General features: G+C 42.2%; 1 protein-coding gene across 9 annotated transcripts in view; it reads right to left on the reverse strand.

The window, feature by feature from the left end:
• The window catches only part of SLC38A9 (solute carrier family 38 member 9), an 80,794-nt gene that overhangs the window by 34,763 nt on the left and 33,230 nt on the right, over positions 1–12,801 (reverse strand). For 7 of the 9 annotated variants that reach the window (XM_043546895.1, XM_007053869.4, XM_037902808.2 and 4 more), the window contains 5 exons: positions 12,646–12,739; positions 11,936–12,106; positions 10,007–10,066; positions 4,817–5,014; positions 2,954–3,061 (listed from right to left, as the gene is read on the reverse strand). In XM_043546895.1, coding sequence (XP_043402830.1) covers positions 2,954–3,061; positions 4,817–5,014; positions 10,007–10,066; positions 11,936–12,106; positions 12,646–12,739 — 631 coding nt within the window. The remainder of the gene's footprint in view (positions 1–2,953; positions 3,062–4,816; positions 5,015–10,006; positions 10,067–11,935; positions 12,107–12,645; positions 12,740–12,801) is intronic. The other 2 variants (XM_037902809.2, XM_043546897.1) reach the window with 1 other exon arrangement.

Genomic DNA, 12,801 nt, shown 5'->3' on the forward strand with positions numbered 1-12,801 from the left:
TCTCTTTGTTAAACTAAATAGATTGAGCACCTGGAGTCTCACTATAAGGAAGGTTTTCTAATCCTTTAATTATTCTTGTGGCTCTTCTCTGAACCCTCTCCAATTTAACAACCTTCTTCTTGATTTTGTGGACACCTGAACTGGACACAGTATTTCAGCAGCAGTCTCACCAACGCTAAACTACTGCTACCTGAGATTCCCCTGTTTTATGCAGCCCTGATTGCATCAGCCCTTTTGGCCACAGCATTGCACTGGGAGCTCATGTTCAGCTGACTATCCACCACGACCTCAAAATCTTGTTCAAAGTCACTGCTTTCCAGGAGAGAGTCCCCCATTCTGTAAATATGGCCTACATTTTTTTTTTTTCCCCAGATGTACACATTTAGCTATCTTAAATGCATAGTGTTTGCTTGCGCTCAGCTTATGAAGCGATTGAGATCGCTCTGTATTAGTGACCTGTCCTCTTCATTATTTACCACTTCCCCAATTTATGTGTCAAGTGAAAACTTTATCGGTGATATTTTCATGTTTTTTCCAGGTCATTGATAAAAGTGTTAAATAGCATAGGGACAAGAACAGATCCCTGTGGGACCCTACTAGAAATACACCTGTTTGAGGATGATTCCCCAGTTGCAATTACTTTTTGAGACCTATCAGCCAACTTTTAATCCATTTAATATATGTCAGGCTAACTTTATACTGTTCTCGTTTTTTTGTTTTTTGTTTTTTTTAATCAAATGTCATATGGTACCAAGTCAAACGCCTTGCAGAAGTCTAAGTATATTACATCAACACTGTTGGCTTTATCAATGAAACTTGTAATCTCATTAAAAAAAAAAAAAAAAAAGAGATCCTGTCAAACTAACTTGATCTGTTTTCCATAAAGTCATGGTAATTGGCATCAATTACATTACCCTACTTTAATCATTTATTAATCGAGTCCTATATCAACTATTCTATTATCTTGCCATGGATCAATGTGAGACTGTCAGGCCTACAATTAACCAGGTCATCCCATTTATGCTCTTTAAATATTAGCTTTCTATCAAACTTCTGGAACTCCCCAGTGTTCCAAGACTTATTGACAATCAACATTAATGGTCCAGAGAGATCTTCAGCAGCTTTTTTAAAACCTTTGGACACAAATTCTCTGGACCTACTGATTTAAAAATGTCTAACTTCAATAGCTGCTGTTTAACATCCTCCTGAGAAACTAGTGGAATGAAAAGAGTATAATCATCATATATGACATGTCTATATCATCTGTTGATTTTCCAAATACAGAACAGAAATATATATTGAACACTTCTGCCTTTTCTGAAATATTATTGATATTGTAATTTCCATCTAGTAATGGACCAATAACATCGTTAAAATTATTTTTATTCCTAACATATTTAAAACACTACTGATTGTCCATAACTCTGCTGGCCATAGATTTCTCCTTGTGTCCCTTATCAATTTTCTACAATTCCTAGCTTCTAATTTATATTCATTACTATCAGCTTTCCCTTTCTTCCATTTGTTCTATACTTTTGTAGCTGCCCTCACTTCCCCTCTAAACCAGGTGTGTTTTTTGTAAAACCAATATGATCTTCTTTGATAGTGATCAGTCAAAAAGCCACAAACTGATCCTAATCAACGTCTTAACAGAGGAAGTGAGTGACTCTGTGGCAATGGTGACCATTTAACTTTACTGATTAGACAGATTCCACCACTGCCCATCATTTGTGGAACCATCCACCTTCTAGTCCTCTTTTATTTTACAATATCCAATTAAAATTTCTTCATATATTTGATTATCCTAGTTGTCCTCTTCAGGTCATTGTTCTTAGCTGTAACAACAGCCAGTGTTGCATTTGTTAAGTTGTTGTTGTTGTAATTTGTATCATGACTGGGAAACCTACATATTTGTCTTCTCTTTTGAAGAGCAGTACATGGAAGGAAGATGGAAACCCACAAGGGAAACCAAATGTACCAGATGGATGAATGTCCCCAAGCTTCACATTATGCTTGAGTCAATAATTAAATATTAATGACGAGTAAAGTTACTCCCCGCATTCCCAGAAGAATGATCCAATTAGATACTACAGGCATACATCTCTTCAGAGCACCAATGTAATGCTGCCTCTTGTAAAGAGGGGGATGACCTTAGTGTCTCTTTCCAAGCCTTCCACAAGAAAGAAAAGAAACAGAAGTTGTTTTTCTCCACTAGAATCTTTTCTCTTTTATGATTAGCCTCCTATTCCATTCATCCAGTGGTGATAAGTTCTTGTGTTTATGACACCTCATATTGAGCTTTAATATCCCTTAAAGGATTGGTAACCAATGCTGCCAGGAAGAGACAGAAAAAGGTATAGGACAGTTAATGGGTGCTTAAAAATACAGGGCTAAATTATGGGTTGAGGACCATGAGAAGTGGGGAGTTGGTGTGAGGTGCACTTGGACATATAAGAACTTAGTGGAGTACTTGCTATACTTTATAAATCAATCTCGCTAAGGTTTGTCTATCATGAGCACTACTTTAAATAATAAAACATGGAAAAAGGTGCCAGCACACAGGAGGGATGGAATGATGGCCTCACCTTGCCTATCCACAGACAAGTTCTCTGAGCTGGTGCATAATGGAGGTACCAGGCAATGACTAGCCTTCAACCCCTGCGTTTCTGGACCCCAGGGAGCAATGTTATTACTATCTCCTGTGTAGGAGAACTGGGAAGGAGGAAGAAAGCGGTTCCCTGTACCTTTGTCACTCAACCTTCAGGAGGCACTAATAAGCGCAGTCTTCCCTAAACCCTGTGGAGGCATTAGCAGACAACAACATTTACTTACCTATTGTAGCTCACAGGGGTGTTGGAAGGATAATAATGAAGGTTTATAAAGTGCTTTAAAGATTTTAAGCACAATATACATGCTTAAAATTAATCATGGTGTTTAATTTTAGCTATTTTACCTGGTACAAAAAATTCATTAGCTGTAAACCAGTTGAATTCTAAATGGAATCCCAGATGTGCAGCCTTCAGAGTAACAAGAAAAACTAAGTAGACAACTGAAAAGGTACCTATACACACACACAAAAAGAGACAATCATCAATCATCATCAGGATAAATCATGACAAGAAATTATTTATGCTCCATTCTATATTGGCCCCCATCTAGTTAGTTGCCACCAGCCCAAAGAAATTGGGGTGCTAGTCATCCTGAAAACTGCAGGACAAACCCAATTTTTAAACACTAATTCTGTGATCCCAGATTCCCTCCCTCCCCACCCCTGTAAAGAGAGAGATAGCTGTTGCATTACATCCATTTATTTAAATTTTAAGTGAGTCTAGTGCCCTTGATAGGTGCTGGATTAATAACCCAGGAAACTATTGTCCCCAAATATCCACAGCACTGGTTGAGCATGGGCAGCAGCAGAATGAGATTCCCAACCAACTTCCTCAGGCGTACCTGCAGGGACTCTCACTAGTAGTGCAAAGTAGCTTTCTCCATACCCATTTACTTGTTGGCCTTTTGGGTGAAATAATTCACCAAGATGCCAATTAGTGCAAACTGCAACTGTGAACTCTCCAGTAAGACCAGGACTGACACTAGCTGCAGTGACCTTTGGTCACTTCTGACTTACACCTTATCTGATCTAGCAACCTAGACATGACAGTAGCCACATTTTATTATGTCATTCCCGGGAGTCATACAACACCCACAATTATTCTCCCATGGACACACCGAGGATCACATATAAAAACAGAAATGGGTAACAATACCAAGTCTACAGCCTTAGTGTGACTAGAACTGCATGAGAGTGTGCAGTTCTGGCCCCCACAGTTTAAAGAATAGAGGGAAGGAAGCCCAGAAGATTATAAAGAAGGGCAATTATTCAGAGACTGAAGGATAATCTGTCCATTTATTTTAATGCTATAAAATTGGGATGTACCCTCATGCTACAGTGATAAGCATCAGAGAAAACCTTATACATATATGTGGTGGGGGAAAGTGCAGGATTTATACAGTTCAGAAAACAGGCTGGGGGGACGACAGGATTTCAGTTGAGAACTATCTTCAAGGTAACAAAATAAATGAAGGGAATTATTCATTCGCTGAATATAAAGAACAAGTTAAGGAATGAAATAAGAAAAAGTTCTGAACATGAAGACCGCTTTAAAGCTAACATACTGCACAATCTCCTAATGTTCTAAACTGGCCTAGGTTTCTGTAGGTCTAAAGACAAATTAATAAAAACTGTCAATTTGCTGACTTAAACCTTCAAAAATTTAAATCCACAGTAACAATTTTCTTCAGATCTTAGCTTTTAGCTCTCCTTGGGGCTTAAAAATAAAGCCAACACTGAAAGGCAGATGCGCTGCACTGTGAATTATTATATTTCAGTTTTTAGTATTCTAGATTGTATTCGTTTTGAATTGTTAAATAATTAACAATGAGATAATGAGAGACCATTTCCAGGCATGAACACAAAGGGGGGTAGAGATTCTGATGAATGCTGTTGTGCTGATGTTATTTGATATGTAAAAAGCTAATAAGAACAGTGTATATTTAATCACTTAGTATTTACTCTAAATACAATGAAACCTATTTAAAGGGTTACCCATGGGAGCAGCAATACCCAACTCCCTTGCAGAGGCTGATCATCCACTAAAAGGTCAAACAAAACAGTGAAATATCTCCAAGGTTTCCAGTAAAGAGTTTGCTTAAGACAAGGAGTTGGCCACCGGAGGTGGGGTCATTACTACAGGTTTCACTGTATTTGCTATGTATTTTACCAATAATAAATCAACAATCCAGGAATGTTATTACCTACCTAGAATGTTAAACTTCGCAAAGAAAGAGGGAGACTTAAGATTTAGAAGGGGCAGAACAACAACAATCAGATAAAATGGTACAGTTCGTGATTTGCTCCACCACTCCTCAAACAGCTCAAAGCTTGTGTTGTTGACAGAAGCAAACATCCCACTTCTGTTGCCTGGTTGATCCTTATTGGCAGTACCTGGACAGATGACTGAAAGAACAAAAACAAAGAACAGGGCTTTGTTTACACGAAAGCTATGCAATGAGTCAACAAATTCAGTACCTGAATCTCCAAGGGAGTAAGTTCTCCCACTGGGAGCCTAGGAGCACTCAGAAGCAGTACTCTGGCAGCACAGCTGCTGCTCCTCTGCTTGCCTCCATCCATTAGGGCCTACCACTAAGGCTACATCTATGCTTGGAGCTGGAGATGTGATTCCCAGCTTGAACAGAACATATTTGTGCTAGGGCACTAAAAACAGTAGTGTAGCCCCTATAGCATGTGCAGAAGCAAGCAGTGGCACAGGCTAACTGCCCTGAGCCTAAACCCGCTAGACTTTGTAGGGGTGTACTTGGAGCGGCTGGCCTGTGCCGCCACTGCCCATGGTCTTGTGGCTACACTACTATTTTTAGCATACTAGCTTGATGAGAACTAGCGTGAGCATGTCTGTGTGAGCTGGGAATCACTCCCCCAGCTCCAAGCGCAGACATAGCCTACGTTTTCACTGCTGGACAATACCCTGTTCTCCCTGTACCCTCAGCTGGTAGCTCCTTGTAGCCAGACAGCCAGCCCCCCCCCCCCCCCCCCCGACCAGCATTGCTGGAAACACACGGGAGCCAAAACACCAGGGCATTCCAGCACAGCCTTTGAAGCTGTGAGAAGCACAGGTGTGCTGTGACAATGTGCCTCTGGGAACATATACAACGATTAGGCTCACAGCAGGCAGAGGCCCTGTGACAGACATGGCTCTTAGCCCTTACTAAAACAGCATGATGCACACACACCAACATCCTAGGTGGGAAAATATTTACCCTGATAAAAGAAGTGTCCAGTAGTCGAAACTTATTGTTTCTCCCTTGCAAGTGTGAACTACTCTTGCGAGAGCTGGCGTCACCCCGACAGACCAGCCCCAATTTAGCATAGAAAGGAGAAAGAGAATAAAGGAGTACAGAGGTATAAGTAGGGGACCTACAGCACCATGATTTTGGAGTGCTTTTCACTATCTATCTGCTGGTCAGATAAGTGACAGCCTCCCAAGGCTTCTGCAGCTAAGAGGGTCCCTAAGCCTTGTCCTTTATTCGTCTTTCCGCGGAATTGAGTGACCGATCCTGGCTTGGCACCGCTGGAATCGAGAGATGCAAGGAGGGTAAGAAGCACCCACACCTGATCTCCTATCTTTAGTGTACACATATTTTGAAATAGAGCTCTATACTTTGTTTTCTTTCTTTGGGATTGTGGCTTCAGTTTTGTAACTTGTTTGTGTGTGTAACATCTCTACATTTAAATAAGTAGGCACTAGCAATTTTGTAACCACATGATTAGAATCTAGTTTAATAAATTTTGGTAACCATTGTGCATAAGCCTGACTTGTTTCTCTGGTTTACTGTAAAGCAGCCAACACAATTAAAGAACCTCAGCCGTTTTGGCTATAAAGCCTGGCCATTAGGTGAGAGTACTAAGAGCCTAGCGTTGAGTTGTGCCGCCTCCACGGGGCAAACTCTTGGGGCACCTGTCAGTCAATCCTGACTGCCTGCTGCGAAGGAGCTCTGAGCTCTAGCAGTTAAAGTCACGGGTGTTTAGGACCTTGGGGCATCCGTCAGCCTAGCCCGGGCTGCCCGCCGCGAAGGGACAGTGCGTCCTAGCGGTTAAAGTCACGGATGGTATAAAACGGGCATAGCTGGCACCTCACCAAACATCCCTGGCCATCGGCTAACACTCCTTCACCTCAGCACTGAGTGCAGAGAGTTATCACAACTCAACAGCTGAATGTGAGGACAAGCAATACCAACTAGGCCTGCAGTCTGAGCTGACTGCTGCACAGGATCAATATCCAGGGGCATGCATGATGGCGGACATGTGTGCATAGCGGTCTGTATGCAAGAGTGTGCGCGTGTAGCGGTGTGTACTCCAAAGTGCATACATGTGTGCCTCTGTGTGTGCGTGTGTCTGTGTCCGTGTCCGAGCAGCTTGCCTGTGCTGCAGTGCATGCACACATAGCAGTGTCTGCAAAGCTGCCTCTGTGCATATGAGCAAATACGTGGCTGAAGGAATGTCTGAGTGCGTAAGTGAACATATCTGACTGTGCGTGTAAGCTGGGTGCCTGCATTAACAGTAGTGGACACGTGGTTTTGTGCACATCTCAAGAGAGCAAATACAATCAGTGGCTGTTCTAAAACTCTTGAATTAACACAAGTTGCAGTGTCATATTGTTGGTGTACCAACCACAGCCACCAAACATTATGGAGCATGAGACACCTAGAATAGGAGACCCTTAAAATGTTTACAGTTTAACTTACGGCGTGTACTTAGCTTTTTGTGGAAAAATGCAAACAGCAATTCCTGTCTTGTACGTTGAAATATGAACCTGTCCTAATTTTCTCCTAGTCTCCATTTATACCTTTGTACTTCATAATGCTTTGTACCCTGTTAATCTCTTCCTCCCACGCTGGCAGCAAGCCTGACAGGTTACAATAACCTACAGACAAAACCCTAGATAGTATTTTGACTTTTCTGAAATTTAAAGTGAGAGTAATTTTAATTACTGTTTTCTAATTGGTAATCTCTCCATTGTTTCACAAACCCTTGAAAAAAAAAAAAAAAAAAAAAGCTTTTATCCCTACTGATTTGATCCCTTTCTGTTTAGCAGAGAAGTATCCAGGGCTGCCAAGTGACATTCAAGCATCTGACAGCCCTGACCTGCCTGCCTGCAGAAGCTGCAGTTGCACCTTTTGGTCACTGGAGAAGATTGTGGCACTGTGGCTTCAGGCAGCCTGACAAAATGTCTGCCTCTCCTCTGGCTGCACCTCCTGCTGGATCTGAATGGGGGAAGGTGCAGCAATAGTGAGAGAAAAGTGCAGGAGCAAGTGGGTAACCTGGCTGGTGGAGACAGTAGATGACAGAGCCTCTGAATGCCTCAGCCACTTCCCATATTGACTCCCCAAGACCCTCCTCTCCAGAGACACTCTAGCCACCAATCCCCCAGAGAGAGACCCCAGTTCCCTTGCCACCCACCCCAGCATTCCTAAACATCCCAGTACCCACTCAACCCCAACAAGACGTATCATTCCACCCACTTATCCCAGAAACCTGTAGACCACAAAAAACTCATCAGCGCTGAGGGGATTGGGGGAAAGGAGGGTACCAGGAGGAGGTGGGGGTCCCAGGACAGTTAAAGATTTGTGTATGTCCAGGTATCATGTAGAACCTTGTCCTTTGGAGTACAGTGCAGTGCGTACTGTACTTCAGCAGGGCTAAACTGCTGAGGGATGGGTTTATCTCCACATTCAGAACCCACCAGCTTAACCAGACCCTCACCCTCCCCAGCACCCCAAGACATCCATTGCCCATTCTCCCCACAAGTTCTGTGCAGCTCCATCTCCTCTTCCTGACACTTGTTCGGGAATGGTGTATTGACCATAAAAGCGGAAGTTTATGATTATACACAAATTATTTTAAAAAATGCAAATTAGCTCATTAAATAATGTGCACAACACATCACACATGGAACTATGCAAAACTTGGTAGCTCTGAGAATTTTCGCCCTTGTTTAGCGAAGAGTTGGAGGCCTTATCTACACTGGCAAGTTTCTGCACAGTAAAGCAGCTTTCTGCGTTGTAACTCCCAAGGTGTACACACGGCCAAGCCACTTCATGCGCAGAAACTGTGCCATTGCAGCGCTGTACAAAACCAACCAAAGTTGCGCTCCTCTTGCCTTTGTAGTTTAAGGAATAACTCCACTGCCACTTGTGATATGTTAGTGAGAGCGAGCAGCATACTGGTCAGCAGTTAGGGATCCATTCCTGCAGACCGAAGAGGCAGAGCGCGTAGTACACAAACCGTTGAAAGATGGCGCCAAATGCGAATGGCAGCACAGGGGTTGCTGGGATGCAAAGCAATGCATCATGGGGCATTGGGACAGGACCCAGAATGCCCTGCCATGCCCTCCACCTTCCCACAACTCTTAGTGGCAGAAGAGGAAGAGATACGGCACTTGCAGCGCAGAGCAAGTGTGAACACGCTATTGTGTGGGCAGCTGACAGTGTGAACACACAACAGCGGTTTCCCTTCAGTGCTCTGAGCGGCACTGTAACTGCCAGGGATGTAACTCTGCCAGTGTAGACATAGCCAGAGTTAATGTAGCTTTTTAGTGTAGGGTTGTGTAAAATATTGCAAAGTACAAAAACCCATTCAAATTCAAGCTAAGTTTGGGTTTTATGATGAAAGGCTCCCAGAGCTGAGCTGAGTGTTCCCTCAGCCTCTCCTGTCCTTACTGGAAACTCCAGGATTTCCTTCCTTAACTGATAGTGAGAAAGATACGCCTTCAAGCTTACAAAGAGTTCTTCAGGTCAGAATTTTCACCCTTGAGGTCTGAAGAAGAGCTTTACGTAAGCTCAAAAGCTTGTCTCTCTCACCAACAAAAGTTGGTCCAATAAAGATATTACAGCTATCATTGTGGGCCGCATCCAATACTACATGTATGGCCCTGAGGATGTCACATGGGCGGCAGCTGGGTGCTGATGGGCCGCGAGTGGCCCACGGGTTGCGAACCACTGCACTGGAACTTCAGAGTTATGAACAGCTGAGTTACAACCAGACCAGTCAACTGCACACCTCATTTGGAAGCGTAAGTACACAATTGGGCAGCAGCAGAGATGGAAAAAAGTAAATATGGTACAGTACTGCGTTAAATGTAAACTAAAAAAAAAAAATATAAAGAGAAAGCAGCATTTTTCTTCTGCATAGTAAAGTTTCAAAGCTGTATTAAGTCAATGTTCAGTTGTAAACTTTTGAAAGAGCAACCATAACGTTCTGTTTAGAGTTACGAAGAACCTTCATTCCCGAAGTGTTTGTAATTCTGAGGTTCTACTGTACCTCACCCACCTAGTCTCTCTAATATCTTTGGACCGACATGGCTACATCACTGCACGTAATATCCTTTAGAGAGTTATTTTATTGTGGAACACAGTATTATTTTGCTTTTCTTACCTCTATTACTCCCATTAGTACCAGGAACAAGATCTGTTACGTTAATGTCATGCACATAATCTGAAAATAAGAAAAAGAATTTTACTATGATTGCTCTACTCCTGCTGTTATCCTGTTTCTCATTTCAGTCCTAAAAATTTACAGAAAGAAGGGAGGTAGAATAGAGTTTTGCAGTTTCTCAGTAACTCCCAAATGAATAGTCTCAATCCCATCTAAAAAGACACCTGATTATTTCACTTGCAGCTTGATTGTCTTTATCTCCACAATACTAAAAGCAGCTTTAGATTACATGGGTCATTTCCTGGTGTCAGTTCCCATGTATCCATTGGACTTCTCTCATAGCTATGAGAGACTATCCAGTGATTCAGGGCATTATAACCCATGATAAACATATCATTATCTTCTTTGTATAAGACACCGTGCCTTACCTCTGTGAAAAACTAACTCTCATTCACTGAATTAAAGAAGTATGTAGAATCATAGAATATCAGGGTTGGAAGGGACCTCAGGAGGTCATCTAGTCCAACCCCCTGCTCAAAGCAGGACCGATCCCCAATTAAATCATCCCAGCCAGGGCTTTGTCAAACCTGGACCTTAAAAACTTCTAAGGAAGGAGATTCTATCACCTCCCTAGGTAATGCATTCCAGTGTTTCACCACATTCCTAGAGAAGAAGTTTTTCCTAATATCCAACCTAAGCCTCCCCCACTACAACTTGAGACCATTACTCCTTGTCCTGTCATCTTCTACCACTGAAAATAGTCTAGAACCATCCTCTCTGGAACCACCTCTCAGGTAGTTGAAAGCAGCTATCAAATCCCCCCCTCATTCTTCTCTTCCGCAGACTAAACAATCCCAGTTCCCTCAGCCTCTCCTCATAAGTCATGTGTTCCAGACGCCTAATCATTTTTGTTGCCCTTCGCTGGACTCTCTCCAATTTTTCCACATCCTTCTTGTAGTGTGGGGCCCAAAATTGGACACAGTACTCCAGATGAGGCCTCACCAATGTCGAATAGAGGGGAACGATCACGTCCCTCGATCTGCTGGCTATGCCCCTACTTATACATCCCAAAATGCCATTGGCCTTCTTGGCAACAAGGGCACACTGACTCATATCCAGCTTCTCATCCACTGTCACCCCTAGGTCCTTTTCAGCAGAACTGCTGCCTAGCCATTTGGTCCCTAGTCTGTAGCGGTGCATTGGATTCTTCCGTCCTAAGTGCAGGACCCTGCACTTATCCTTGTTGAACCTCATCAGATTTCTTTTGGCCCAATCCTCCAATTTGTCTAGGTCCCTCTGTATCCTATCCCTACCTGCCACCTTATCTACCACTCCTCCTAGTTTAGTATCATCCGCAAATTTGCTGAGAGTGCAATCCACACCATCCTCCAGATCATTTATGAAGATATTGAACAAAACCGGCCCCAGGACCGACCCTTGGGGCACTCCACTTGATACCAGCTGCCATCTAGACATGGAGCCATTGATCACTACCCGTTGAGCCCGACAATCTAGCCAACTTTCTACCCACCTTATAGTGCATTCATCCAGCCCATACTTCTTTAACTTGCTGTCAAGAATAAGACCAAATCTATTGTGTGTATGTATATCAATACACTAAACACACACAGGTCCATCAGCATGGAAAATAGACACACGCACACACACACTTTAATTACAGCAAGCAGAAGAGGTAACAAAAGTCATCCTTGCTTTGTGATGCTCTTTAAAGAAAGTCTAACTGAAAAATCACCCAAAGAAAAGCATGCACCTGGATAATTGCAGAACTTTTAGAGAGGTTATAAATTGGTGCCCAAAATTAAATTTCTCCAGTGCTACAAAAAAGCTGACTGATAATTTGTCCCCATTTTTCAGTCCCTAGAATTTTGATTCACACCACACTGAAAAGACTTAAACACTGATACTTACTGTATATAAATTTTCCTGTGTTGAACAGGAAGTTGGACATAAGTACCCAGTAAATAACCATGGCTCCAACAAGAGACACCATTGAAAATAAAAGACTGGACCATTGACCAAAGGATCCAAAATAGTACTTGCAAACATCTGGGAATTCCCAGTTTGAGGTATCTATTAAAGCTGAATAAAGACAAAAATACACACAAAAAATTAAACAGGTGACAAAACATGAGAATACTCTGATTAAGAGAGATTGTGCTGTTTACATAGAACTCTGACTCAAAGTAAAATAAGTCTCCTTTCACTGCTAGATAAATGCCACCAAACTTAAAAATACACTTGTCAGGGGACAACATTCTGTTCCATAACTTGATTTCTATTACATCAGATGGTTGGTGGAGTTTAACTGAATGAGTTCAGATGTGGTTAAATTTGCTTAAGAAGAAACAGGTCCTTATAAATTAAAGCAGCAATATGACAGGTGGAGATGGGCCCCAAGCCACAAAGTCTCAATCCAGAACCCAATCTTCCCCAAAGTTCAGGGGCAGACAAATGAGGCATTTTTGTTTGGTCCCATATCTAATGAACAGTAAATCAAAGAAATATTCAGACAAAGAGTGGCAGAAACACAAACAAAAACAGTAATAATAAAAATCATCATCATTCAGGATCTCAAGATCTCACACAAGAGGACTTTGTGTAACATAACAGAGTCTTACGTATCATTGTCCGTGATTTCACAACTCTGTAACAGCAATAAAGTGTCAAGCTGCCCATTAACAAGATCAAACAGATTCCAGTGGTAAATCCTGCCTGTTTAAGAGGAGAAATACATTTATATTTTTGTGCGTTAACAATAAATGTTGATGCAAATA

This window comes from Chelonia mydas, chromosome 5, assembly GCF_015237465.2.
Source record: "Chelonia mydas isolate rCheMyd1 chromosome 5, rCheMyd1.pri.v2, whole genome shotgun sequence".
Taxonomy (NCBI): Eukaryota; Metazoa; Chordata; order Testudines; family Cheloniidae; genus Chelonia; species Chelonia mydas.